Source organism: Sturnira hondurensis, unplaced genomic scaffold, assembly GCF_014824575.4.
Source record: "Sturnira hondurensis isolate 20B ecotype Veracruz unplaced genomic scaffold, ASM1482457v3 Scaffold0015793, whole genome shotgun sequence".
Taxonomy (NCBI): Eukaryota; Metazoa; Chordata; class Mammalia; order Chiroptera; family Phyllostomidae; genus Sturnira; species Sturnira hondurensis.
The window spans coordinates 3,698,267-3,711,449 of NW_028088424.1; the positions used below are offsets into that span (position 1 = coordinate 3,698,267).

Here is a 13,183-nt window from a genome sequence, read left to right on the forward strand (position 1 = left end):
GGGGGAGGCGAAGGCTGATCCTGATGGATGGGAGATTGGTCTGAGGCTCAGACTTCATGCAGCGATGAAAGAGCCATTGGCTTTCCTGTGTGGACTCGGGGAGCCAGAGGACAGGGCCTGGCACTGGGTTGGAGGCTGCCCATGGATCAGCTTTTGTAATTGAAGTATTATTAGGATGAGAGGAGGGATGGCCTAGAACCCCACCTTAGACAGAGGAACTTCTTTAAGGAAAAAAAAAGAAAAGTAAACATTATGACATATATATATATATATATATATATATATATATATATATATATATTGACATTGTATGTTGCCATATGTCCTGCTATTATATCATTTACAGGCTAAGACAAATGAACTCTTACACATTTTCAGACTCACAGTAGCACGAAGCGGTTTGGATGACACAAAACATGCACTCGCTGGCCTGGTGAGGATTGTGTGGTCGAGAATCTCTGGGAAGGAATGAGTCTTTTTCTGTTGTTACTTGTTAAAAGGTTCAGATTTACTTAGCCTTAATTTCTAATAATGATTCCGTTTTCTTGAGCAAATAGCTAGAAACCTGTTAGAGGTTACTTTTTTTCCTTTGTCTTTTTGGACAGAAATGTAAATCTGTTCAATTCAGGGTGAGTTTACCCAGTGGGGCAGGTGTCGTCAGTGGTGGGGCAGAGCTGGGGGTGGGGGAGGACTTGGGCCTGCTTTCCAAAACGGACGGCCTGAAGCCTGTGGGGGAGATCCTTCCTCTGCTGAGCATGGAGTGGGGGCACGTGGGCCATGCTGGAACTGGGTCACTTTCAAAACCATGTTCACCACTGTTGCTTCTTCTCAGAGGAGAGGGTGTGAAAACCAAGGCAGTGTTCAGCAAGGTGCCAAAATGTCCCCGCCTCCTTCTTTCCTGATGGCCTCAGGTGGCCAGGAGCAGGTAGACCATGTGAAAAGACAGGACCAGGTTGGGAGAAGAGGAGTGTGTGCAGCAAGAAGAAAAGAGGTGGAAAAATTTCCGTCTTAATCAAAATGTTTGGCTGTTGCCTAAGGTGGTAGTGGTGGTGGAGGTTGTGGTCTCATACAGATGTGAGGTCACACAAATGTGTACTTTACTCCCAAAACCAGTTGGAATTTTATTTCCACATTGGCCATTCTGCAGACTGTGCCATAGAGAGTCTGTTGGTCATCAGGTGCCTGAATGCACTCAAATTCTTTTTGTTTGAATTATGAGAAGGCTCTACGTTTTCACATTCTTCCCTTGGTATCTGAACAGTAATAAAAGATACGGGCTGACCAGTGTTGGGCTCCATTGAACTACCAGGCCTGTGAAGTGCCCCCTTTTACTCGTCCAAACCTTGTGCTTTACCCTGGTCTCTCTGCAGTGGGAGGGACCTTTGTTCTTGTACTCCAGTGGGGTCACATGGACGCCTGTGGTAACCTGTGCAGGGCACTGAGTTAGTGGGTCAGGTGCAGGCCAACGTCGCTACCACAAGCATTGAATAGGATGGGACACCTGTGTTTCTGAAGGCTGGGTAGTGCATAGCACCAGAAGAGAGCCTGGTATGGGTTCTGGAAGATTCTTTCACTGAAAGATAGACCACAAGTGAGAAAAGGAGGAGACTCATGTTATGTGTATTAGAATGTTTTTAAATGAGTAGAGTTCTGAGATCAGATGCTGATTTTTGCTTGGGCTACCCTAGCTTGACTGTGTGGTGTCTGGGACATCACTCAAGTGGAAACGTGGTTCAGAGGGAATAAATAGTGCTCCTAAGGAATTCCTTGGAGGCCAGGTACAAGGATAAGGGTAAGACTTTTCTTTTAAAATTTTTTTAAAGATTTATCTTTAGAGGGGAAAGGAAGGAGAGAAGGAGACAAATATCAATGTATGGTTGCCTCTCATGCGTCCCACGCTGGGAACTGGCCTGCAACCCAGGCATGTGCCCTGACTGGCAATTGAACCGCGATCCTTTGGTTCGCAGGCCCGCGCTCAATCCACTGAGCTACACCAGCCAGGACCTTAAAAAAAGATTTTATTTATTTATTTTTAGAGAGAGGGGAAGGGAAGGAGAAAGAGAGGGAAACAAACATCGATTGGTTGCTTCTCATATACACCCAGACTGGGGACCAAACCTGCAACCCAGACATGTGCCTTGACCGGGAACTAAATGCTGGTACCGCCTTTCACTTTGCTGGGTGATGCCCAACCAACTGAGCCACACCAGTCAGGGCTATATAGGTAAGACTTTTCAATAATAAAATTTTGCCTCCACATGGGACCAAAACCTTAGATATCAGCCCTATCACTTTATAGGTGAAAAAAGGTAGAGATATTGTGACAGTATAATTTGTCCAAGGTCATAAAGTAAATTAATGGCCGAGTCCGGATAAGGATCCAGGTCTTCTGGCTGCTTGCCCAGCGTCTTCCCCTGCGCCTTACCACCCCTGCAGCAGCGGGTGAGGGCAGGCCACCTTTCACACCACCCCAGTGTAGTTGGCCAAGAAAGCCATTTCCACTGATTGCCAGGCAAATCATTCTCATGTAGGAAAAAGACAGAGAGGTTACCCAGAAAGTGTTCATTGTGGTGAAAAACTTGATGTGCAGTCTGTAGAAGGAGGGATGGGAGTCCCAGGGCAAGTTGGGGGTGCCCTGGTGGTGGCTGTTGGACCCAGAACACTGGTCACTCCACAGTCCTTTTGGAAAACAAACCTGAATGGGTGTTTATCCCCCTTTTCCTTCTGACAGTCACCTCCTGAGAATTAGGCACCTCTGGGAGTTAAGAAATCACTAGTGAAGAAAAGGATGAAAATAAATAAGTCTGAAACTCATACACTGCCAGCCACCAGGCGTGACCATGCATGTGGGCAAGAGCTTCACTTGCTGAACAGCTTGTGAATAGAGCTTTGCCACTCCTTCCTGGACCATCTAACAGAAAAGTAAATACCTGTTATGCCTGACAAGTGACAGGAATATTCAACTGTTATGCATGTGCATGCTCGTGTGCATTCACACACACTCACATGCCTGGGTACATGTTCTCTTCCCCTGGACCATTGTTTCACCTTCCATGGTTTTGGTTGCCCGCAGTCAACCACGGTCCTAAAATACCAAGTTTCCCCAGCCATTGACATCGCAGGCTCCTGACATTCAGCTATTGACATGGTCAAAGCTGGATGGGCCAGGACCAACCGATGGAGATGATCCTCCTCCTGACCTATCTTCAGAAGGTCAGTAGTAGCCTAACACTATGTCACATGTGATCTCACTTCATCTTACCATGTAGGGACTGTGTCATCTCATGCCATGCTGAGAAGAAGGGTGAGTGTAGTACAGTAAGCTATTTTGAAAGAGGGAGACCACATTTGCATAACTGTTATAGTATATTGTTATAATTGTTCTATTGTATTATTAGTTCTTAGTTAGATTGCCTAATTTATAAATTAAACTTTATTATAGGTAGGTAGGTATGTCTAGGGAAAAAACATAGTGTGTGTATATATATATATAAGGTTCGGTGGTACTTGGAGTTTCAGGCATCCACTGGAACATGTCCCTGTTGGATAAGGGGGCGTCTGTGTTTAAAAACACGGTTTGCCCAGAATGCTGTTAAGACATGTCCAAGTGCCTAGCATTGTGAAATATATTTAGAGTTGAGACTGTTCAGTTAAAATGTTCTGTACTGTTACTATTTCTCAATTGGATTGGATCATCCGTGGCCAGGAGTAAGATAACATGGGGGTGGGGTGCACTATAGTGTCTCAGACGAGGGTGTGTGTTTGTGTGATTGAGAAATCATTTGTTGTCTTTGGCAAGGAGGTAAAGGGAAAGCCAGCAAACAAAACTGTGATTGAGAAAGAGCTCTACTTTGGGGACCGGGTGTGACGGCTCTCAGAGGCCATGCACACCGAACGCCATATGCTGTCCTCGGGCCGTGGTGGCCCAGCGATTGCAGAGCTGAGGAGGCCCACCTGTGGGCCTGCATGGTTTTCACACACTGCTGGTCCTCGCGGTGGGGTTTTGAAGGTGGTGGCAGTGGGTGGCTTAGTTTAGTTGTCATGACCTGGGTGCTAAGGCCTGAACCTGGGTGCTGCTGGCTTCAGTGTGTAATACTCCCTCTTGCCTCCTGCGTTTGTCTATCAGTAGCAGCCTCTCTCCAGACTTTTACTGTGGTCTTAACACATCGACATTCTGATTGCAATAGAATGTTGTCTGAAAGGGGGCCTTGTATGTCTTCTGCCTGCCCCACTGTTCTTGGCTCCTGCCCTTGGCCGCCATTGCCCAGCCTGTTCCTCAGGCCAAGCATGTGGGAGGTGGTGGGTGAGGTGCAGAGGTGTGTAGAGGTGGATGCTGGATCTGGCAGAGGCATTTAAGGGCCTGAGAACAGGAGTGTGGGTGGGAGGAGAGTCAGTGCTCCGGGCCAGGTGGCCCCTACGCCAGCCAGCCACTCAGAGCCTCAGCTGTGTGCACTTGACCCTCTTCTCAGTGCTCAGCTCCCCACTGGCCCACCTGCTTCCCTGCACTTACTGGCTTCATTGCTGGCTCCTAGCAGAGCAGTGGGGTCTGGTGGGAAAGGCCCTGGGTTTGGGGGTTGGGGCTAGAGCATTGTTGTAGGCTGGGCCCATGGTTACTTGTGAACAGGGCCTCTGTCTTCCCGGGGTGAGCATATGTGCCCAACCCTCCTCTCAGAGTTGCAGTGATGGTAAAGTGAGGTAATGTGTGTGAAATTACTTGGGAAAACCAAAAATGACTACTACCGCCTTTCATTCAGGGTATGTGGCCTGGGTTCTTGAAGCCTTCCTTTCTGTCAGGGCTCATCCTGCAGCAAGAAATAGAGGGAAGACATCTGTTTCTTAGCTGGGCCCTAGGGGAAGGGTGTGTGTATTGGGAAGTCACTGGTTCCAAGAAGCCCAGAGAGAGAGACGTCTAGTGTCCATGAAGACATCAATTCATTAACAAGCTGATTCAATGGCTGCTAGTTACCACTAGAGTGGGAGCTCAGGATATGAGAGTAAAGGCACAGGGACAGCCCTCCTGTGCCCAGCGGTCTCCTGGGGGGGGGGGCAGGTGTGTGCACAGCCACAGTACAAGGGTCCTTGCTGTGACTGAGCTAAGCAAACGCCCAATGGCCTCCACATAGGATTTTTGCTAGTCTGACTGGGAGCATTATGTCTCTCTGACAGTCCTGGTGCTTCTTCCTTCCTCCCTCTGAAATTGGATCTGATTTTGATTTTGTTGTTTTTTTGTTTTTTGGTATATGTGCCAGGGAGTGAAGCATCAGGAGGGGCCCTGTTCTTCTCACTCCTGGACAAGACCAGGAATAGATGCTTCTTTGGCAGGGGTCCTTAGGAAAAGGGGGTGTTCTAGGCAGTCAAGGGCCCAGGACATGTTTCCATCAGAGCCCATCTCCAGCTCCCATGCCCCCCATCTCCCTTCACCAGCCAGAGGGATGGCTGCAAAGCCCCCCAGGTAGGGGTGGGCCTGCCTTCTGTCCAGCCAGAGCAGCAGCAACTTCTGTTTTCCTTTCTCCTACAGGAAGCTGCACAGTGGAATGAAGACGTACGGGTGTGAGCTCTGCGGAAAGCGGTTCCTGGATAGTTTGCGACTGAGGATGCACTTACTGGCTCATTCAGGTAGGGAAGGACGCCCTGACCAGTCCCTCTGAGCATAGATAACCACCTCCTGCCCCCACTTGGGGTGCGCGTGTCCCCGCTGCCAGCTGGGGCCTTGCTCCGTCTTGTCCCTCGGTGCTCCCTCCAGGTTCATGAAGCTGAAAGTCCATCCTGACGGTGTGATCTGACTTCTAAAGCAGACTGGTTTCATTAGCAAAACAACTTTGGAATTAGGTTCTCACTGTCTAATGAATCTGACTGTTGGGTTCACATTATACAGAAGGCTTTAATTAAATAGATATAGAAAGGTTGGAACACAAAGCTAGTTACACCGTGCTGTCTTTTGCAAGTTAATTTTACCCTGTTCTAGTGGGGTTGACTCGGCACTGTCGGTGTTTCTGCTCATGTTTGGGCAAAGCTGCTCTGCCCCATTAGGTGTGAAAAGGGAAGAAGCTCCTGACGTGCAGTGTGCCTGGGTGGTCTTGATGGAAGGAAGGGCACAGCAGGCCTTGTGGTGCTGCTTCAAGGCCCAGGGGTGGCCTAGCTGCCACTGTAGAGCCCCTCCCTGCGTTCTGCCAGGGCCTGCACACTCTTTCTTCGTGTCCCCTTGCCCTTCAGCCTTGGCATCACATTTTGGGGGAGAAGAGAGGACTGGCTTCTTATCTGGTCTTTCCTCTCTCCTCATACCAACTGTCAGCGTCTGCCGGTTCTTTCCCCAGATTGCTCCCAGCATCTGGCCCTCCAGACGGTTTTGTGTTTGTGAAATGAGCATGGGCTTTGGGGTTAGGCAGGCGAAGGTTCAGCTCTTGTCTGTGATACGTGCTGTGTGACCTTGGGCAGATTTGCCTTCTGAACCCCAGTTTCTGCATCTGTGACGTACAGGTGTTAGTAACTCATATCATTTTTTTTTAGTATTAGCTGACAGAATATATGTTAAGGCATCTGTAGTTCACTCCCTGGCATACAGCTGACATTTAATGAATGTCGATTGCTTCTGCTTTCACCTTCCTCTCTTCACCCCAGTTTTGATGTTGTCACCCTGGGGCGTGTTCCTTTCACCGAACTCCGTAGCTTCTGGCCTGGCTGGTGGGCGGCTGCCGTCTGTCCTCACTCCATCCGCTGCCTGTATGGTCGTGTAAATGCCACTGGGTGGTTTTTCATAGGTTAGCTCGCCACTGCCTTGCTGCAGAGCAAGGGGTGGAAGTGGGTCTACACTGCATTGAGTGCTTGAATGCTCTCTCTCTCCTTGGCTGTTAGGGCCCTTTCTGAGGTGCCCTAAGACCTTCTTGCTTCTCATCTTTCCCTCCTCCAGATCCAGGGATAGGGCCTCACCAGGTGGCTATCTATGTTGGCATGTTCGCTCCACCTGCTTGTCTTTGTGTGTTCCGTCCCTCCTTTCTGTCAGGTCTTTTCACCCCACACCTGGCTCCACTGACCACCCTGGTCCTGTCTGCCTGTCCTACATGGGCCAGCATCCTGCACCCAGCCGTTCCGGCATTCAGTGTCTGCTTGGTACTCAGGTACTGCTTTTGTTCTGTTTTTATTACTTGCGCCATCTATCTTCTTGCTTCCCTTCAGCTTTTTATGCTGTTTAGGGTTCAGCATGGGGTTTCATGAGCTGTCTGCCAACAAGGCTGGCCAGCCCTCAACCAAGTGCAGAGTGTGGGTCTTCCGTTTCATTTGCTCCCTGTTCCAGGCCCCTGTGTGGTCTTTGACTATGCGGTGTCAGACACTTGTGTGCAGGTAACACACTTCAGTCTGTGGTTACAGTGTCCTCAACCCTCCCCCTCAGCTTAGTAAGCATCCTTTCTCCTTACTCCTCTGAGTCCAGTGCTCTGGCAGGTTCTTCGACCTCTGGGTCTGCTCTGAGTGTGTGGAATAACCCTTCCCCAGTCTTCCCAGATCCTCACGGTCCTTTCCGCAGTACCATCCTTGACAGTGCCCCACCTTCAGCAGGAAGAAGGCGTGCTTCTGGATGTCCATGTTTCTTTATCTGAAGTGTCTTTGGACACAATGTTTCTTCTTTGTGTCATGATTATTTGTGGACTTGCCTTATCTCTTCTTCTTAGGAGGGTTAGGAGTTTGGGTGCCTTCCTCCTGACCGGCTGGCTTTGGGTGAGAAATGTAAGCTCTCTGAGCCTCTGCATCCTTATCTGTCAGGAGACAGCTTCACCCTGCCTCAGAAGTTGTGAGGCTCACATCAGACACTTAGCACTGTGCCTAAGACGTGGTAGGCACTCCGCCCATGTAACATTCCTTTCCCTCTACTCCTCTAATGGACAGTGAGCTGCTGGAAGACAAGGTCTGGCTCCATTATGTGCAGCACACTGCCTGGTACATCCGTGCAGCCAACAGACACTGGCTGACGAACGAACGAATGGAGCCTGGGACACCCGTGGGCAACCTCAGGGAAACTAGTCTTCCTACTGGTCTCTTCTGTGATGGAAACTGCTTAGACTGTGTCCCAGGGGTTCACGGGGGTACAGCCAGGAGCCCACTGGCTCTTATGGGCTGAACGCAAGTTAGCCACTGTCTCCACTGAGAAGCACACTTCAGCAGTGTTGGTGGGGCCGGTGAGGAGTGGCAGAGAGAGAAGAAGCTTCTTACACACTTTGAGAGGCCCAGAGCCCCCACTTCAGACAAGATGAGTGACTCTGTGACACCCCCTCACTGAGCTCTACTTCAGGGTCTCCCAGGGGGGCCCCCGGCAGCAGCGGGAGTGGCGTCCTGGTTCCTGGGTTTTCCTTCCGTTCCTGAAGTCTCGTTCTGCAAATGGTCTGCTCCTCTGACATTCACTTGCCAGCGCCCTTGTAAAAGTGGATTTGGTGATGGGGACAGTGTGATGGGTCAAAACAGTACTTTCATTCCATCGTGCAGATAGCTCATAGCCTGCTTAGAATGATATTTCTGTTCCCTGCTTTTTCTGCCTGTTGTTTCTCAGGCTGCTCACCTCTGTGCTGGGATGTCTTGAAAATGAAATAGCAACAAGGGCTTGTGAGGCTAGACCACTTGCTAAATTGTTTGCTCCCCTGTTAAACAGCGAAGGCCTGGGGCCTCAAGAGACCTGGCACTGAAGGGTGTAGGGCTGGAGGCCTGAGCTGGTGGTGCCAGGTCTGCTTTCAGATTCTAGCAGGACTGGCTGGGCTTTACACCTTCTGCCTCCTCTTCCAGTTGCTGGATCACAGAACCGTGGGACATTTAGAGGACAGAGGAGATGCACGAGGCTTTTTTGCTGCTCTGTGTAGAAGGCTCCATGCAGGAAGCTGACAGCAAGAAAGTCTCCTAAGGGTCTTCGGTGTAGACCCATTTTGCAGAAGATCACAAAGGGTTGTAGCAGCAGTGAAGAGCCTAAAAGCAGCATTTGCTCCAGAATCCTGGGGACTAGTTTTTTAAAGGGGGCGGGCTGTGGAGAAGTGAGTCTGGGACCTGGTTTGGGGTCTTGGTGCTACCTGCCGTCCCTTGCACAGGCACATTCCTGCTGTTGTCTCTTGTTCAGTGGAGCCAAACGGCACTCACTTCCTTGCTCCCTCCCTTGCTGGGCCTGCTGGCTGCCCCCACCCGCTCTTGGCTAGCATGGCCTGTGTTTGTTATTGTAGCGCTGGCACAGGGCCAGGCCTGGCCAGGCGCCAACCTTGTGGGTACAGTGTGTACAGTGAGTGCCGAGCCAAGTTTGTCATCATACACGATTAGTTTTTTTTTCTGATCTGGTAGGGGAGGGGTGAAGGAGGAGGCAAGGAGAGAGCTTCTCCCATGCTTGAGAGCAGCCCACATTTAATTCTGTGGAGATGTTATTTACAAAGGATAAACCACTCTTGCTTGTTTATCCCTCTCAGCGGTTCCCTCTTTCCATCCTCTTCTCTCTGTTTCTTTATGTGAGGAAATCAGCCTGTGTGAGAGCAACAATGTGAGGCCTTATTTTCAGTGACCAGAGTACTAAATTTACACTCCTAAATCAGTTTTCATTGTGTTGAAATTGATAATTTGTTTGCTTTGTAGGAGTCTCTTCCTAGAGACAATTCTTTCTTTCTCTCTTTCTTTTTTAAATTATTTTTTAAGGCCGTATTGGAGATGTCCAACCCACGGCCACACATGGCTCAGGATGGCTGTGAATGTGGCCCAACACAAAATTGAAAATTTTCTTAAAAAACATGAGATTTTTTTTGTGATTATGTGTCACAATGTATTTAGTTTGTAGCCCAAGACAACTCTTCTTCCAGTGTGGCCCAGAGATGCCAAAAGGTGGGGCAGCCCTGCAGCCTAAATGGTAGTAGTAAATGTTCGGTTTAATTGAAGTTTTGGTTTTGATTTGAGTGTGTAAACTAATCAAGTAAGTGTTTATGAGCTATACCTGATGATAACAAGTTTCAATTAACAAACAGTAATCTAAGCCATTGACTAATGAGATTGACCTGACCGGGTCCTGCATTCTGAGAGGCAGTTTGGGGGTCCAGGAGGGCTCATGGACTGGGTAAGAGGCTGGGGCCAGATGACTGACCACCTCTGATGCTTTGCAAAGCTGCCCCTTCTGGGGCAGGAACCTGGAGGATAGGATTGTGACAGCAAACAGGGGAGGAGCCCTGACCCCTTTGGGTCCCAGGCTCATTCTGAAGTCTCCTTCCTTACCCTTTGTGGCCCCATCCCTCGTGGAAGCACCAGGGATGGACTGCTTCTCTCTGGCACTCCTTGTTGTCACTTCAGAGGTGATTCCTAGCTCTGGGGTGTTCACGAAGAAACCACAGCTGTGGGCTGTGACTCCAGTCAGTTCTGCTGTTTGCTAGTGTATGGCTTCCCATTAGGTAGTATTTCCCACAGCTGGGCTTAACATATTTAACATACTGGTGGATTACAAGTGAGCACACCCAGAATTGCTTGCCCCTGTTTTTGACTTGGCTGGGTACCGTCGAGAGGTTTGCATATTTTCGTGGCCTGCTCATATTCTGAGAGTGTCATTCGTTTTTGGAGCCAGCGGACATTTACTAAGCACTGATTATGCTCCAGGCTCTATGTGCTGTACACTGGAGAAGACCACAGCACCCCTGCCCTCAAAGAGCTTAAGTCAAGTGGGAGAGGTGTTTGATTATAAAGTAATGGGAAAAGGAGGTGGTGGAGTATGCAAAGCACCGAGAAGTTCTAGGAGGAATTCAGAGGAGGAGGGTGTTCTAGAGGATGGTAGGACTTCAGTGAATGGTGGGGAGGGAATTCTGAAAGGAACTGGTAGAGGAAGCCCAAGTCGCCTACAAGCGACACACAGTGTAGCTAGGGTGTGTAGGCTGTGTATTGGGGAAGGGGAGAAAGAAGGGATAGGGCAAGATTGTGGAGGGCCTTGAATGGTAAAAATGAGTTTTACCTCCATCAATCTGTGGAAAGCCACTGGAGGATTAAAGAAGGGATTAACAAACACTTTTCCCCTCTCAATAGAAAGGACTGTGGGATTTTTGATGTAGACTGGACAGGAATGTAGGATTTATAAGACTTCCTGGAGAAATGGCATGACTGGCGGTCAGTTTGGGGGCGTGGATGGAGTGTAGAGAGGCTGGTGTCCCTTGCACTGGTTAGGTGCACACAACCTGCCTCTCAGAGCCCAGTCCTGTTAGGGGCCTGTCCTCTGCACTCCCTCCTCCGTGCCCTTCTAATTGAGAAATCTCCCTTGATACCCTCTTCCCCATAGTCAGAGCCACTGGGAAAGAATGGTCTTTGGCTGATGATTTTCTGATTCCGGCAGCATCATGGGCTGGCCAGGGCACATCACCTGGGGCCCAGGTCATCCATCCATCTGGCAGGAAGGGGCTGGAAGGATTGGGGGGCCGAAAACCAGATAGCCTTCCCCTGGATGGAAGGAAAGAAAATTGTAAGATGTCAGAGATCTCTGGATTGTACTTGCTGCCTTGTTTTCTTGTTTTTGCAAACAGTAAGCTTTGGGGTTCAAGATTATTCTTCCCAAAGTCAGAGAAGGCGGGGGAACAAAATAGCTGGAAAATTCCCTGTGACTTCAAGGTGAGGAAATGAGCTGGCTAGCCCCCATGCCAATGATGGGAGAAGCATCTTAGGATTCAGAGATGGCACTCAGGACCTGCAGCTTCTCCTGACCTTGCAGCTTCCTCTCCTCATTCACCTCCCTTCTCCCCGGTCGGGTATCTCCTAAGAGCATGGCCAGTTCATTCCCTCTCTGCTGTGAATGTCCCTTCTTGTTCTCCTTCTGTCACCAGGGCAAAAGCAAGAGATAACTTACAGGTCCTTTCACTCTCTCGACATGCCCTCAGGGGTGGGCCTGTGGAGGGTTTGGGAGTGACAGGAGATTGGATGTGAGTGGCTCAGAGGCCCCACTGCCTTCCCTGTGGCCCCCGTGGGTGCTGGGGGTGTGGAAAGAGAATGCGGAGTGAAGAGAATCCACTTTCCTGGCTCTCTCTTGAACACGCTTCTCTCTCTCTCTCCCGACTCTGAATTTGGCCTGCTTCCCGAACTTTTTCCCAGAGCGGTGTCGTCACTGGCCTGCCTGCAGGTCTGGATGTTCTGCCAGCATTCCAGAGAGTTTATGATCGCTTGCAGATGTGCCTCCAAGAACACACTGTACCCAAAGCAGAAATTAATGCAGGCTTGACTGCTGTCCAAGCCCATACACGGGAGAGAGGAAAAAGAAAACAAAAACTGTTTAATGCTGTTTATAAATTATACACTGGCTGATGAAAAATACATTTCTTCCCCCGGCCCCCCCTTTCTCACTACCCCACCCCCTCCCCTCTCGCTTTCTGCCTAAGAGCCTAAACTGAGACCAGAAGAATATGGTTTTGCTTTTTAGCTCCTGTTTTGGCTGGGATCCGAAACCTTGCTGCTGATTCACAGCCAGAGTATTTTTCCCCTTTACCTGATGAAATATACTGATTTTTCCAGCCCAGATGGGGTGTTTTTGGTTTTGTTGTCTGGGTTTTTATTTTTTTAACTTTTCTTCTTTGGCCAGGGATCTTGTTTACAGCGAGCGGCAGGTTTTGTGCTGGTGCGGGTGCAGTGCTGGCCCCCCCGGGCAGATAGAGCCCCCACATCTGCCTACGTCAGATGGGGGGTCTGGTCTCCCAGCCCTGAAGGTGTCACTCCCATCGGCCAGCAGAACAGAGAAAGTTTGGCAAGTTCACCGCAGGTCATTGTATTAAACAGTGTTTTCACTACTTCCCTCCTACCCCTTCACCTCCAGCCCCTGTGTGAAGAGGGGTTCACATAGTGCCCCCCACCCCCATGCATGTCTCTGCCTCCATATGGGCCCTTAGTAGGGGTTTGGGAAGCTCGTTACATCGACCCCTCAGGATCCCAGCCTTTCTCCCTACACTCAAGTCCCCCACCCCAATTTATTGTATAAATTCGTTTCCGCGTTATGTCTATCCATTTACACGGCTTTTGTGTTTTTTTAATACTGCTAATGTTTATCATTTGCCCAACAGGCTCGACAGATTTTGCTTCCTGTAGAGCATCGAGGCTTTAGAGCCCCCTCGTTGCTAAGTAGCAGTCTCCCTGTACTGTAATGGGCTGATTTTGTATTCTGTTCAGCGCTGTATCTTATTTTTGTATGCAAGACAAAGTGTTTTGATGGAGGACGATT

At 49.5% G+C, this 13,183-nt stretch overlaps 1 protein-coding gene across 4 annotated transcripts in view; it reads left to right on the plus strand.

The window, feature by feature from the left end:
- The window catches only part of ZBTB16 (zinc finger and BTB domain containing 16), a 189,924-nt gene that overhangs the window by 86,237 nt on the left and 90,504 nt on the right, over positions 1 to 13,183 (plus strand). For all 4 annotated transcript variants that reach the window (XR_005069345.1, XM_037065650.1, XM_037065648.1 and 1 more), the window contains exon 3: positions 5,519 to 5,616. Coding sequence is in view for 3 of the 4 variants with exons in the window: in XM_037065650.1 (XP_036921545.1) it covers positions 5,519 to 5,616 (98 nt within the window). In the remaining variant the exon portion in view is untranslated. The remainder of the gene's footprint in view (positions 1 to 5,518; positions 5,617 to 13,183) is intronic.